Genomic DNA, 12332 nt, shown 5'->3' on the forward strand with positions numbered 1-12332 from the left:
GAAGGCCACTGTCAAAGAAACCTGGGCTTCCATACCACCTCAGCAGTGCCACAAACTGATCACCTCCAGGCCACGCCGAATTGAGGCAGTAATTAAAGCAAAAGGAGCCCCTACCAAGTATTGAGTACATGTACAGTAAATGAACATACTTTCCAGATTATTCCAAATTATTAAAAAAGAAGCTAAAAGAAACCTATGAGTTTACTTCTTGTTCTTGTTTTCAAATTTCAAGATAATAACTCAGTTCCACTGCATTTATTTAAAAACCAAGTAAATTTGATGGTCCAATTACATATATAGTTACATGTTTTAAAAACAAAATGAAAGGATAGACAATGTTGATTGCTTCCACATAATCAGTTTTATTTTTGTGAAACGGCCCACGGTCTATCTAACTACTACTCTGGAGTGAACTACAATATACGTAGATCTTATAAGTAGATTAAAACAATAACACTGAGTCATAAAACCTGGACAATATGTCCAAAACGTATAAAACAATTATAAAGCATTGAAGGTCACTTAAACACAGAAATGGCACTCTGAAAAAACCACAAGTGCGTAATCTGTATCTAGAGGAATATTTCAAAAAAGTAAATGAATCATCTTGCACAACCAAGTCGACTGACTTTACGGAGATGTTTGATTAAATCTCAAACTAAAATGCTACAAATGTATAGTTCATTAACTAAATAACCACTGCTGAAACGCTAACACATAAAATCCTCTTGTCAAAATTGACCCAGATAAAACAGTCTTGGCATGGTATTGTATACATTTACACTGACAGGATTCTTCACATAGTCACACACTATATTTCCAGTGTGAAATGTAATATTTGCCTTGAAGACATGTAAGTTCTTGCACTGGTATTATGTGTTGACTACTTTTGGGCAAAAATACAGCAGCACCTGCAATTTCAGCCTTGCTACAATTTGAAGTCTGCAACTGACATTCAGAAATTCACAATTATTTGGAAAGACTTAACAAACTCATCTTTTATGTTACTTCTTAAGTTCAATCCTTTTTGATTTGCTGAAACTGATTTTTTTTTACTATACAAGATGCATGTAATAGCTATAAATCTTAGTTTTGTTCAATTGAATGTCATTTTTACATATAAACAGTGGAGTTTTAAGTAAACCTGTGTTTGATTCCTGTCTGTTTAAATCAAAATAAGGGGAGTAAAAATTCCCTGTTCGACACAGTAGCTTTCGTTTTTGTAATAACTTTGGCAAGCCATGAAGCTCAAGTTGCACCTCAGCGTAAAAAGCACAATTTGACAGTTCAAAAGTCAGCTCACAAGGCATTCACACGATTGAAGCACTCGTCTCCTCTTCTTTGATTTTATATGACAAAGGAGGACTTGTGGCGGAAATGTCCCTGAGGAAAAACAGAGATAGGAAAAACTGTGAGCAATCAAATGATATGTAGTTAAAATGTGGCACTTCAGAAGCAAAACATAAATCCAGCCGAATATTTTTTCCATGTAGAGATTTTACTGAGAGATTATTTTGAGGATTGCACTAATACCACTTTGAGCTTTGCTAGCATTAATAAAAAGAAAATATCTGCAGTCAGAGAAAGGTTGCAGTGTAACCTGAGAAGATAAACACTAGCAAATCTTGGATGATACTTAATCCATCCTTGTAAGAACATTTCAAGGTGTTGACTATAGCCTCTAAACGTGCACTAATACATGAAAATTATATCTGTGATGCTTTATCATGTCACAAATCCACAAAGCCTTACCTCATCTGGACTGGCATAGTCCATCCTATTGTCATGTTGGGGTACTTTGTAACTGTATGAAACAGAGCATTGTAATCTTACCAAAAGTGCATTAAATTCCAGATCAAATCAGATCAGCCCTTATGGTTATGCTGTAAGATTCATTTTGTGGTTATAGTTTTCACTCACTTGGTTTCTCTATGATCCTTGCAGGAACAGTAGCCACTTTTCTGAATCTGACAGATCCCCACAATGACAAATATAAATGCTGCCACTCCGCCTAACACCTTCAGGAATATGCCCACAATGTCCAGATCATCTAGAAATAAATTATGTACAAATGAATAAATAGCTCAGCAAAAAATATATTAAAAATTCCATTATTTACTCACTCTTTGTGTTTATTTATATACTACCAGTGTGTGAATTATTACAATTTAGATTTTGTTTTTATTTGACATTTCTGTGATGTCAAAGCTGAAATTTTCAGCATCATTACTCCAGTCTTCAGTGTCACCTGATCTTTCAGAAATCATTCTAATATTCTTGATTTAGTTCTAAAGAAACATTTGTTGTTATTATCAAAGAGTCCTGGAAAAAAAAAATGTATCAAAGTTTTCACAAAAAAATTTGTGTTTGCGTTCCACTGAAAAATAACTGCATTTGGAACATCATGAAGGTGAATAAATAATTTCAATATTAAAAGCTGAATCATTATTTCAAAGTGCAGCTACTGACCAGCATATTTAAGGGCCACACTTACAAACTTCCATGGTCTGAGGACTGCATTTTGACCATCCTGCCTCATTCCTGGCCTGGCAATAGTATTCACCTGCATCCTCTTTCTTCACAGACCGGAATTTCTGTGGATCAAATGTAAGTCATACACTTAGCAAAAGCCCAGTTAATGTTTAAACTGGTAAAATACAACATAATTGAAATAAATTTCAAAAACCCAATTTATTGGCCCCCCCCCAAAAAAAAACAATACAAAAAAAAGACATATAACTTGATCTAAACCTCTAATTTTTATTTTAAAAAAATAATTTAAATGTATTTATTACTTATTGTTTCTTATTCTTATTATTTCATTTAAAGCCTAAGCCTTTGCAATTTTTTCAATATTGAAATACGTTCCAGTTTGATGCTTTAATTAAATGTAAAATGTAAATGTAAAATAATCATTTACAGGCTGATTATTTTATTTATTTATATTATTATTATTATTAGTGTAGTGATTATATTATTAGTGTAAACAGCTAAACTAATCATTATTTTTGCAATTCCTTGCAAAACAATGGTGTCGCAGAATGTAATCCAAGCCTCTGATATTCTTCAAGAAACAACTAAAAACACATCTGTTCCATATTTATTTGACCCTCTAACTCTAGCACTTTCTATTCTACTTTAATTCTACTTTATCTAATATCTTCTTTTTTATAAAAGTGTTTTTTCTTTTTTTGTGTGTGTGTGTGTGTGTATATATATATATATATATATATATATATAAAATACCTTGCTACGTATACTGCGTTAGGCTAAGCGAGACTTGTCATTTGCACTTACATATTGCTGATCTTTTGTTAGCTTTGATTGCTTCTATTGTCCTCATTTGTAAGTCGCTTTGGATAGAAGCGTCTGCTCAATGACTAAATGTAAAAATGTAAATTATATTTAAAGAAAGTAAAAAATGTAAGCGTTTTTACTAGCATGACAGCACAAAAAGAGCACAGCACACTTGCCAGCGAACCAGTCTCAGTGTTCATGGTGTATGAAGAATTGTAGAACTTGCTGCTGGTTTTCGGGTCTTCTGGCAGCTCCTCGTTGTTTTTGAACCACTGATACTGTGACTGTGGAAAGCCTTCGTTCTCAATACAGCGCAGTTCAGTGCTTGAACCCACTGTAACTGCCTCCGGCACACTACACCTGGGCATCACCGGCTTCACTGCAACACATCCACAACAAAACAGCAGCTTTTTTCAATGCAATCATAGATTTTTTTTTTCTGCTATTGGCGCTATTAGTATATTATATTTATATTATATCCGTTCACTACTTTACCCAACTATGACAACTTATGCTTCTAAAAACTCTGGAAATTTCACCGTAAGGTCTAGTAATGACATTTTGATTTGAGGTCACAAAATGTAAAAATGTAACATAAGCATGGATGAATTGTTCACAATAAGATCTATGCATTTAGAAAATAAACAGGGTGAATTTTCATTTCATACCGACTTTAAGTAAGGTTTAAGAGAACTGCAAACAGAATTTGCATTACATCTAATGCTGCATGGCATTAAATTCCCTCTCAGCTTCATGTCCCAAACAGTAAGATCGCAATTATAATCGGAGACATTTTTGTGCGTCCAGAGGAATCACGTTGATCAGCTCAACGTATTCATCCTGCACTCAAGCCCACTGAAACCTTTTTGTCCAGACAGTCCAATCAGTTCTGTTCTCATGGGGCATTTCAATGCAACATCACTGAGAGTTATATCCATGGATTAAAACTCAGAGAATGTTCCCTTGCTGAACCTGGCAGAAGCTATTCCAACAGTACCTCTTACAGCGAGACTGACTAGTATTTCATCAAAGGGCTTCTGGTCGTCGATGGCCGCCACCTCACAGCGATACTGAGCAGTGTCCGATCTGCTGGTGTTCAGGATCAGAAGGTTTGCAGGCTCTCTCAGCAAAGCCCTGTGCTCCAAGTCACCTGAGAACATAACGCAGCTTCAGCTGAATTTAGCTTAAACACTGTCATCAATTCAATCAATGAAAGAAAGAACATGTTACCTGAAATTTTATTTTGGAAATACACATAGCTGGGTACACCATTTTTAATTTTCTTCCATTCAATTCTGGGATTGTTTGTAGAAATGGACTCTATCAAGCAGGTCAACTCAATTGCTTTAAAGAAATAAGACATAGGCGGTCAATTTATGCGTGCATTAATGAAGTAATCTTATTAAACAGCTTCATGTAAGACTTACACTCAAATTCATTTGTCCATACTGATTTTTCAGTTGTTCGGAGTATTACAGCAAAAGCTGTACTCTTGCCTGCAACAGATAACAAAGAACAGATTACAAATCTGTCAAGAACAGTCCAAAAATTAGAAATTATATTTTTCATGAATGTAAATGAAGCTATTTTTATATCATTATTTACATCATAATATATTTCAATTGTATGGCAGCTAATCACTTAAAATATATTTAACTATATCAATTGTATAGTATTCTGATTAATTAATAAAAGTACACAGTATAAACAAATAGCATATATAATTTTTTTTAAAGTAAATAAATAATTTAATAGACATTACTACTTTAACATACTCTTTCTGTCCTGCCTCTTCACTAATTTATTATAATTTATTAAATTAACATAAAAAAAGATATAGCCCTATTAAACTGTTTCCATTGTAATATTTGTTGTACTGGCTTTAATTTAGTATGATTTTAATAACATTGTGTGCAGGCAGGATCATTTTTCATTACTGTACTACATTAATGAGAATATAATGAGTATCACTGTTGAAAATTAATATCAGATATGACCCAGTTCTGGACATGTTTTACATGAAATGCTCTCTACAGTGTAATTATAATAATGATCTTATTTCAAACATCCTTCTTTGATTATTTTCTTATGTTCTAATGTCAAAGACGAAAAAATCTTATGAATTTCAGTAATGGGTGACTCAGTTTCTCAGCTTTATCTTTTCGACTTTTTATAATGTTTATGGGAAGCATAATGGAAGAATAAACTTTGTAAGTATCTTGGGGAAACTGTAACCAGACCTGAACACATTTCTGTTGAAAATTCATGGACAGATTTAGAAGAGCTTGTGTGTTTTTTCAGTTTCAGACTGTCCGCACCAACTCAAAAAGGCCGGACAGTGTGACATAATGAAAAGGCAAATATGAAACAAATTATTTGGCAAAGCCTGACAGTCCCAATAGGCTTCGCTCATATGAGAAAATAATTTGGGGTTTAGGGCATTTGCTATTTCCAGATGCATTTTCCACTTTCACATAATCTCATGAAATCCACAGAGTGTATTTACAGTGATCCATATGTGATAATCTGTGTCTTTAGCATCAGATTAAAATCTTACCATATGGACTTCTGCAAAGCATGAGACAGACTTCAGTTATTATAAGCCAAACATCTGTGGCGTTTTATCATCACCTAGACTCACAAGCTCGAGGAATAGCTACACATGGGACAGTTTTGTACTGATGAAGTGAATTCTGCTGCATTTAACCACTGTAAAGAGGCACATTATGGGAGACTAGAGCAGAGTCATATTGCCACAGCTGGAGAACGTCAAGGTTTCTGGTGACGTTTCTAAGGCTGACTTTCCCATCGCATGCATCATGGTCTATTTTTACATCTGCTGTTGACATTTCCCGATTAGACAAGCTACATTATCCACCACTGGGAAGCATGCGGTCACTGTATGGAAGCGACAATGTTAGAAAGGTCCCTGTTTACATCAAACAAAAGAATGCTGCATAAATATGAGATTCATTTTTCAGCAAACAACTTTTAAGATTAGGAAAAGCTCATGTTTTTTTTGTTTGTTTTATTATTTTTCTTCATATGTGTGTGTTTTTATAAATACACATATATATATATACACACATACATATATATATATATCATTTTTTGTATAATTAGTCCAAGAATGTGTATGAATAATGTAGTGTGTGTGTGTGTGTTTATATATATATATATATATATATATATATATTTATACAGAGAGAGAGAGAGAGAGATGTTTGTTTTGTTATTAAAAAACACAAATCCTAATAACAACTTTCTGCATTTCCACTCTAAACAACATAACAAAAGCCCCCTTTTTAATATGCGTGTTATTTTATGTTAATTGTGATTTCAGTTTACGGTTGTTTTGATGGCATACTTTGTGGATAATTACTGTACAAGACAATAGCTGATTGTTGTAGCATTTCACATGACATACTAACTAAAAGTGCTATTCCAGACTTTACAAAGAAGTGACCTAAAAAGTGACGGGAAAAAAAAAAGAGTGGGAGAGAAGGGGGTGGTGGTGTGATCTTTGACTTGAGACATTCTTTATCGCATGATTGTTTACAAAAACTCTTCTCCACAGTTCTGACAGCACTTTCTAGTTTACAAAGACCCCGCCACTGGTCAAAGTGAAATTAGGCTGAAGTTGAGCCCATTTGAAAGTATTTTGGTATTCAGGACACATTGACCAACAGCAACGGCTTTGAGAATGAGTGAATGAAGCTACACTTCTTCACACATCACACAACTTGCACAGAGGCACATTGTGCTGAGAAGAAAATGAAAAGCTCTGGTTGAGTCCAATAACATGTGACCTGCAATACCTCAAAAACATGTGAGCTACAATGAAATAATTCAACAATAAACTTAAATAGTTGATTTTCTACCCTTGTGAAAAAAGAAGTGGGCTTAAGTGCATTGAATGTGTTCTTACAGTGTACTTCAAATCTTAAAACCATATATTTTTAGAACACTATATTAATAATATAATATTACTGAAATAAAAAAAAGAGTACTTAAAAAGATTACACTTTCATGACAGTTTTTTTAACACAATTAAACTTTTAAAAATGTCAAATTAAAAGTTTTACTTTAAACTACTTATTCTTTTAATATTCATTTTTTGTCATGATTTAAGTACTCTTATTTTAATGTGTTGACACTAAATACTAAAGCACATATAAAGTACTTGATTTTAATTTTAACTGTAGTGTGTTTTTCACTATTTAAAATGAACATATTTTAAATGTACTAAATTGCATCTTCATCATTACAAATGTGAAAATACTAAAATATTTAATGACATACACATTTCAATAGAAATGACATTAGATTCTTGTTTACCATAAATGCTTGCCATTGGCAGTACAATAACTAAAAGCAATAGAAATAATTATTCAATTACGCATGTCAAAAAAACACTCTAGTGTACACTCTAGTTTAATTAGTTCAACTAATTATTACATTTAATATACATTTAAACTACAATGCATTTTCATTTCATTGTAAATAACATGCAATTACTTATATTCAGTTCACTCATTTCAAATAAGCAATTTTTTACTCTTTTTAAAAGTATGCTAAAGTGGACTTCTTTTTCAAAAGGGTATTAATCTGATTAAAACGACTCTAAATTAAGCTATTAACACACAGAAGCATACCGAGGAACACAAACAAGAGCTGTGTCTGAATGAACTACTTACCTAAACAACATCTTCGAGTATATGATGTTCATATCAGAAACGTTCGAACGCGGTCAAAAATGCTGTCAAAGCAGGCAGTTCACTGGGTATTGAGACACGCTCGCTGTATTCCACTGCTGGGCGATATAAACCAATCACTCCAGCAGTGAGTAACATTCCCATCTTACTAGAAACCGCGAGCCGTGTTTACAAAAACTGAGCGTGGCGTTAAATGGCTAACGGTAGTAAAGCATTAGCAGCAGGGGTCAGCGCGAGAATGCCATCACACGGATCCACGACCGCCACAATTCAACAAGACCTACTCACTCATTTACAGCAGATGAAGAAATATTACTCACACAGCCATGAGAGGAGCACCAAGGAAAGCGTTTGACGGCCGACCGCCATTTTGAACCGATGTTTTACATACAAATTTAGCTTAGCTGTCCAGACGACGGGGTGAACAAACTGGAGGAGGATGCTGCCCGCTGATGAGTTTCCATAGCTACAAGGACATCTGAGCGGAAGAGAGAGGAGGGGCTGAGGCGGCGTTCGCGGACTTCCGGTTGATGATGAGCATTAACGTGAGGATTAAATTGGAGAAGAAGGTATTAAAATAGTACTTAGGCGTATTTGAGATCTAAATCGATAATTATGTCAATATGTGGTAATTAGCATTAGGAGTATTTCTCGGATAAGAGCGATGCATATCAGCTTGGGCGTATATATTTTTTCCAATAGTTTAAAATCGGATTTAAAAGACTGCGTGAACACAGAAAGAATGTACCTTACATTAAAATGGTCAGCTGAATTAATGCGTCTATCGTATTTTTCACATTTCAACACCAGATGGCAGTGTTAGAGAGGATAAAGATAATACCTGGGGCCTGTACACGTAAATGTCATTACTTTACAGTTTAAATATATAAAATATTTCTAAAATATTTTTGTATGAACTTGTCCTTTTTGTGGTACACAGTTTTCGTTTCGTGTTCATCTAAACATGTCTTTTTTATTAGTGTAAGACGCTTCGTCTCTTATTCAAGTGGCTAAATCAGTTTCTTTAAACACTCTTTCTAAAATGAATTACCACCAAAAGGTTCATATATTGTTGTGATGATTAGTGTAGTAAGAGTCTATGAGAAGTGTGTGATATTTTTAACAGTTAAAAATAATTTTGCAGATAATTGTTTGAGTTGCCAAAAAAGGCAGTAAAAAGTAACACAACAGTTTCTGTCTGCATGCCAGCTGAGCAACTTCACACCTCACACCTGGTTACACTTTTTTTTTTTTGCCGTAAATGCTATTGAAATATTAAATTACAAGGAAAGAATACGTTCACTTTTACTTCAAATAAAAAATATAACCTTTACCAATCATTTTTAGAGAAAAAAAAAGAAGAAACAGAATCTACACACTGTAGTAGAAGATAGAAGTAAATATTTATTAAATATTTGGTATATCACCACTTTCATCAGCCACTTTTAATTCACGCACACACACACACACACACACGTTTGGTTTCCATGTTTTATGGGGACATTCCATAGGCGTAATGGATACTGTACAAACTGTATTCTCTATCCCCTTACCCTAATCCTACCCCTAAAAAAGGACAAGGATTTTGGATATTGCCATCTCTGTAATGTAGGGTATACCTGAACCACACACACACACACACACACACACACACACACACACACACACACACGCATGCACCAGCCAATTATCATATCAGGATTAAATTTAAATGTACCTATTCCCTGGTCACTGCATTAGTTTTTTTTTTTTTCATGATTTATATCATGTTATAACTTGAATGCATTATTCACTTCTTGGGCTCGAACCACACCATGCTCAACAAGGGACTTAGCTTATTATGTTGTACAGTATATTCACAGAAGCAAACTAAGAAAATCAGTTATTAAATGGCACTTTAATTAGGACAATGAATCTTATTAGTCTCCCTTAGAAAACAACATCGGATGTTCATGCATTCATGCCAAAGTATTTTATACTTAAATAAACCTTTTTTACATTTAGCAACACGTTCGTGCCACTGGAGCACAGCCGAAGAGACAGCCTGCATCACACCCCCTTTCGCCACTGTTACACTGTGTTTGCACACATTGTGACCAAACTGTCCAGCTCTATAGGCGCCTGCTGCGTCTGCTCAGAGTGTTTGAACACTAACGCTTTAGTCCTCTAGAGAACAACGACACCTTCGGAGCTTCATTCATTCTTGGCCTGGTATATATTTATTTATATATGATGCATGATGTCTTGAATACACATTCACATGCTTGTTTGTGCGTGCAGTGAAAGGCCTTCCTGGATGGAATCATCCAACGGTGCACATGAATCTGAAGATCATTTCAACAGCTACTTGATCTGCATCATCAGAACATATGTGACCACGAAACCATGGCAACCATCTCAGGTGCTCTGGCAAGCTGGAAACAAGGCCAAAGGAATGTGTTTCACAAGCCCGCATTAGTGTTAAATGGTGTTACACCTCACATCAAAAGCAAACACTAGGAGAAAGATGCCAAGGTAATTTAATTATATAGTGTTGATAAGTGTTATTTGCTATATCATTCAGCAAGATGATTGTGTGTCAAATTTATTTGTAAAGTGCATTTCACAATACAAATCGTTTCAATGCAGCTTACAGAAAGTCATACTATGTCTATAATGCTTTTGAGGATATATAACGCTGATACAAGTGATCCTCCGATTTTATATCTAGTTATATTGCAGCGCATTTTTATCAATTTTTAATATTGGTCAGTAATGTTGTTTTGTTCTTTAGCGAGAATAAGTGATTCTCAAAAATTATTATGATCAATTGTTGCAGGAGAAGTCCAATATTCATTGTGTATCTTTATAATATACTGACAGACACCAAAAAACAGAAAGTGATTAAAAAACACACATTATGAGTCAAAGTTCATCACAGATACATTTCTTACAAGCTGAGGTAATTCTAAAATATAAAAGCTGCACACAGTTTTATTCACACAAATACAAAACACCATCATGGTAACACAAGCAGTGGTGGAAATGGCCACAATTCACCTGGGGACTCTAGCTTGGAAAGGGTAATTTTAGATGACCTTTCGGATGTATTTAATTATAAAACCCTTTATAATCTATAATAACATTAAGCTTATTTCATATTTTCTCTAAAACCTTCTTGGATATTAAGACAGGCACCTGCAATTCTGGCCAAATTAAAGATACATTGTGTGTGAATTTGCACATGTTATAATGTAAGCATCATTAATGACCCCTTGTGTTTAATTAAAAAAATTGATTAGTGAAATGAAAGAATGATTTAATTAAAAAATGAGAATGATTATTAATGGCCTCTAATTGGCCTGTTTAGCTAAGCCCTCAAAACACATCTTATTTAGTGGTACAGTATTGCATGATTTGTAGATATTTAATAGTTTACACTTTACATAAACGTTTGCAATAGTTTTTAAAAGGTAACTTTACATTCTTAAGGACTCTACGCTGCTTACATCTCTTTTCAGGAGCACTTGTGATCTGATCATTGACAGAAATGAACCTTCCCATTATAAGGCGATATTTGACTCCTTAAAGTTTTTTTTTCATTTTTGAAACCTTTGTAATTCCTCTAACTTTATTAAATGTATGTAATCTTTTGTGCCAAAAAAATTTCATTTATAAACTTTTATCAAAAATTTTAATTAAACAATAAATTAAATTAAAATAATAAAATACAATCAGGAAGAATAAGTTACTAGTCAAATGAAATCAGCATCAACAATTGATCTTTGCACGGCACAGAAGAGCATAAATGTGGCATTAAGGAATATTTACAAACTTTTTGACAAGACTCAGAGGTGGCATAAATGCATTTCATAATAACAATGTTATGAAATGAATGTTTTAAATATAAAGTTTTGAATACAGAAATATTAAACAATTTATATGACTCAATTTATACTTTAAAAATAAAACTGAAACCACCCGTAGGTGGCAGCAAGACACTGTCTTTGTCACTGAATCATTCATTCAATCGATTCGTTCAAACAGCTTATTCATTTAGGAACGAAGCAAGTGACTCTCTTTATTAATGGGTCATTGAATCATTGACTCACTAGATTTGTTAATATTAAACAATTTATATGACTCAATTTATACTTTAAAAATAAAACTGAAACCGCCCGTAGGTGGCAGCAAGACACTGTCTTTGTCACTGAATCATTAATTCAATCGATTCGTTCAAACAGCTTATTCATTTAGGAACGAAGCAAGTGACTCTCTTTATTAATGGGTCATTGAATCATTGACTCACTAGATTTGTTAAAAAACGCAGATTCATACATA

General features: G+C 33.8%; 1 protein-coding gene across 2 annotated transcripts in view; it reads right to left on the reverse strand.

Moving 5' to 3' along the window:
• LOC107699899 (junctional adhesion molecule C-like) overlaps positions 1 to 8504 on the reverse strand; it is a 24959-nt gene extending 16455 nt beyond the window's left edge. The window contains exons 1-9 of one of the 2 annotated variants that reach the window (XR_001635507.1): positions 8333 to 8504; positions 4725 to 4793; positions 4528 to 4641; positions 4295 to 4447; positions 3474 to 3676; positions 2495 to 2594; positions 1921 to 2050; positions 1753 to 1804; positions 1207 to 1383 (exon numbers count right to left, since the gene is read on the reverse strand). Coding sequence is in view for 1 of the 2 variants with exons in the window: in XM_016501338.1 (XP_016356824.1) it covers positions 1348 to 1383; positions 1753 to 1804; positions 1921 to 2050; positions 2495 to 2594; positions 3474 to 3676; positions 4295 to 4447; positions 4528 to 4641; positions 4725 to 4793; positions 8333 to 8381 (906 nt within the window). In the remaining variant the exon portion in view is untranslated. Of the gene's footprint in view, positions 1 to 217; positions 1384 to 1752; positions 1805 to 1920; positions 2051 to 2494; positions 2595 to 3473; positions 3677 to 4294; positions 4448 to 4527; positions 4642 to 4724; positions 4794 to 8332 lie in introns of those variants that run through there. The other variant, XM_016501338.1, reaches the window with a different exon arrangement.
• Positions 8505 to 12332: the final 3828 nt, after the last annotated feature.

Source organism: Sinocyclocheilus anshuiensis, unplaced genomic scaffold, assembly GCF_001515605.1.
Source record: "Sinocyclocheilus anshuiensis isolate Anshui unplaced genomic scaffold, SAMN03320099.WGS_v1.1 scaffold891, whole genome shotgun sequence".
Lineage (NCBI taxonomy): Eukaryota > Metazoa > Chordata > Actinopteri > Cypriniformes > Cyprinidae > Sinocyclocheilus > Sinocyclocheilus anshuiensis.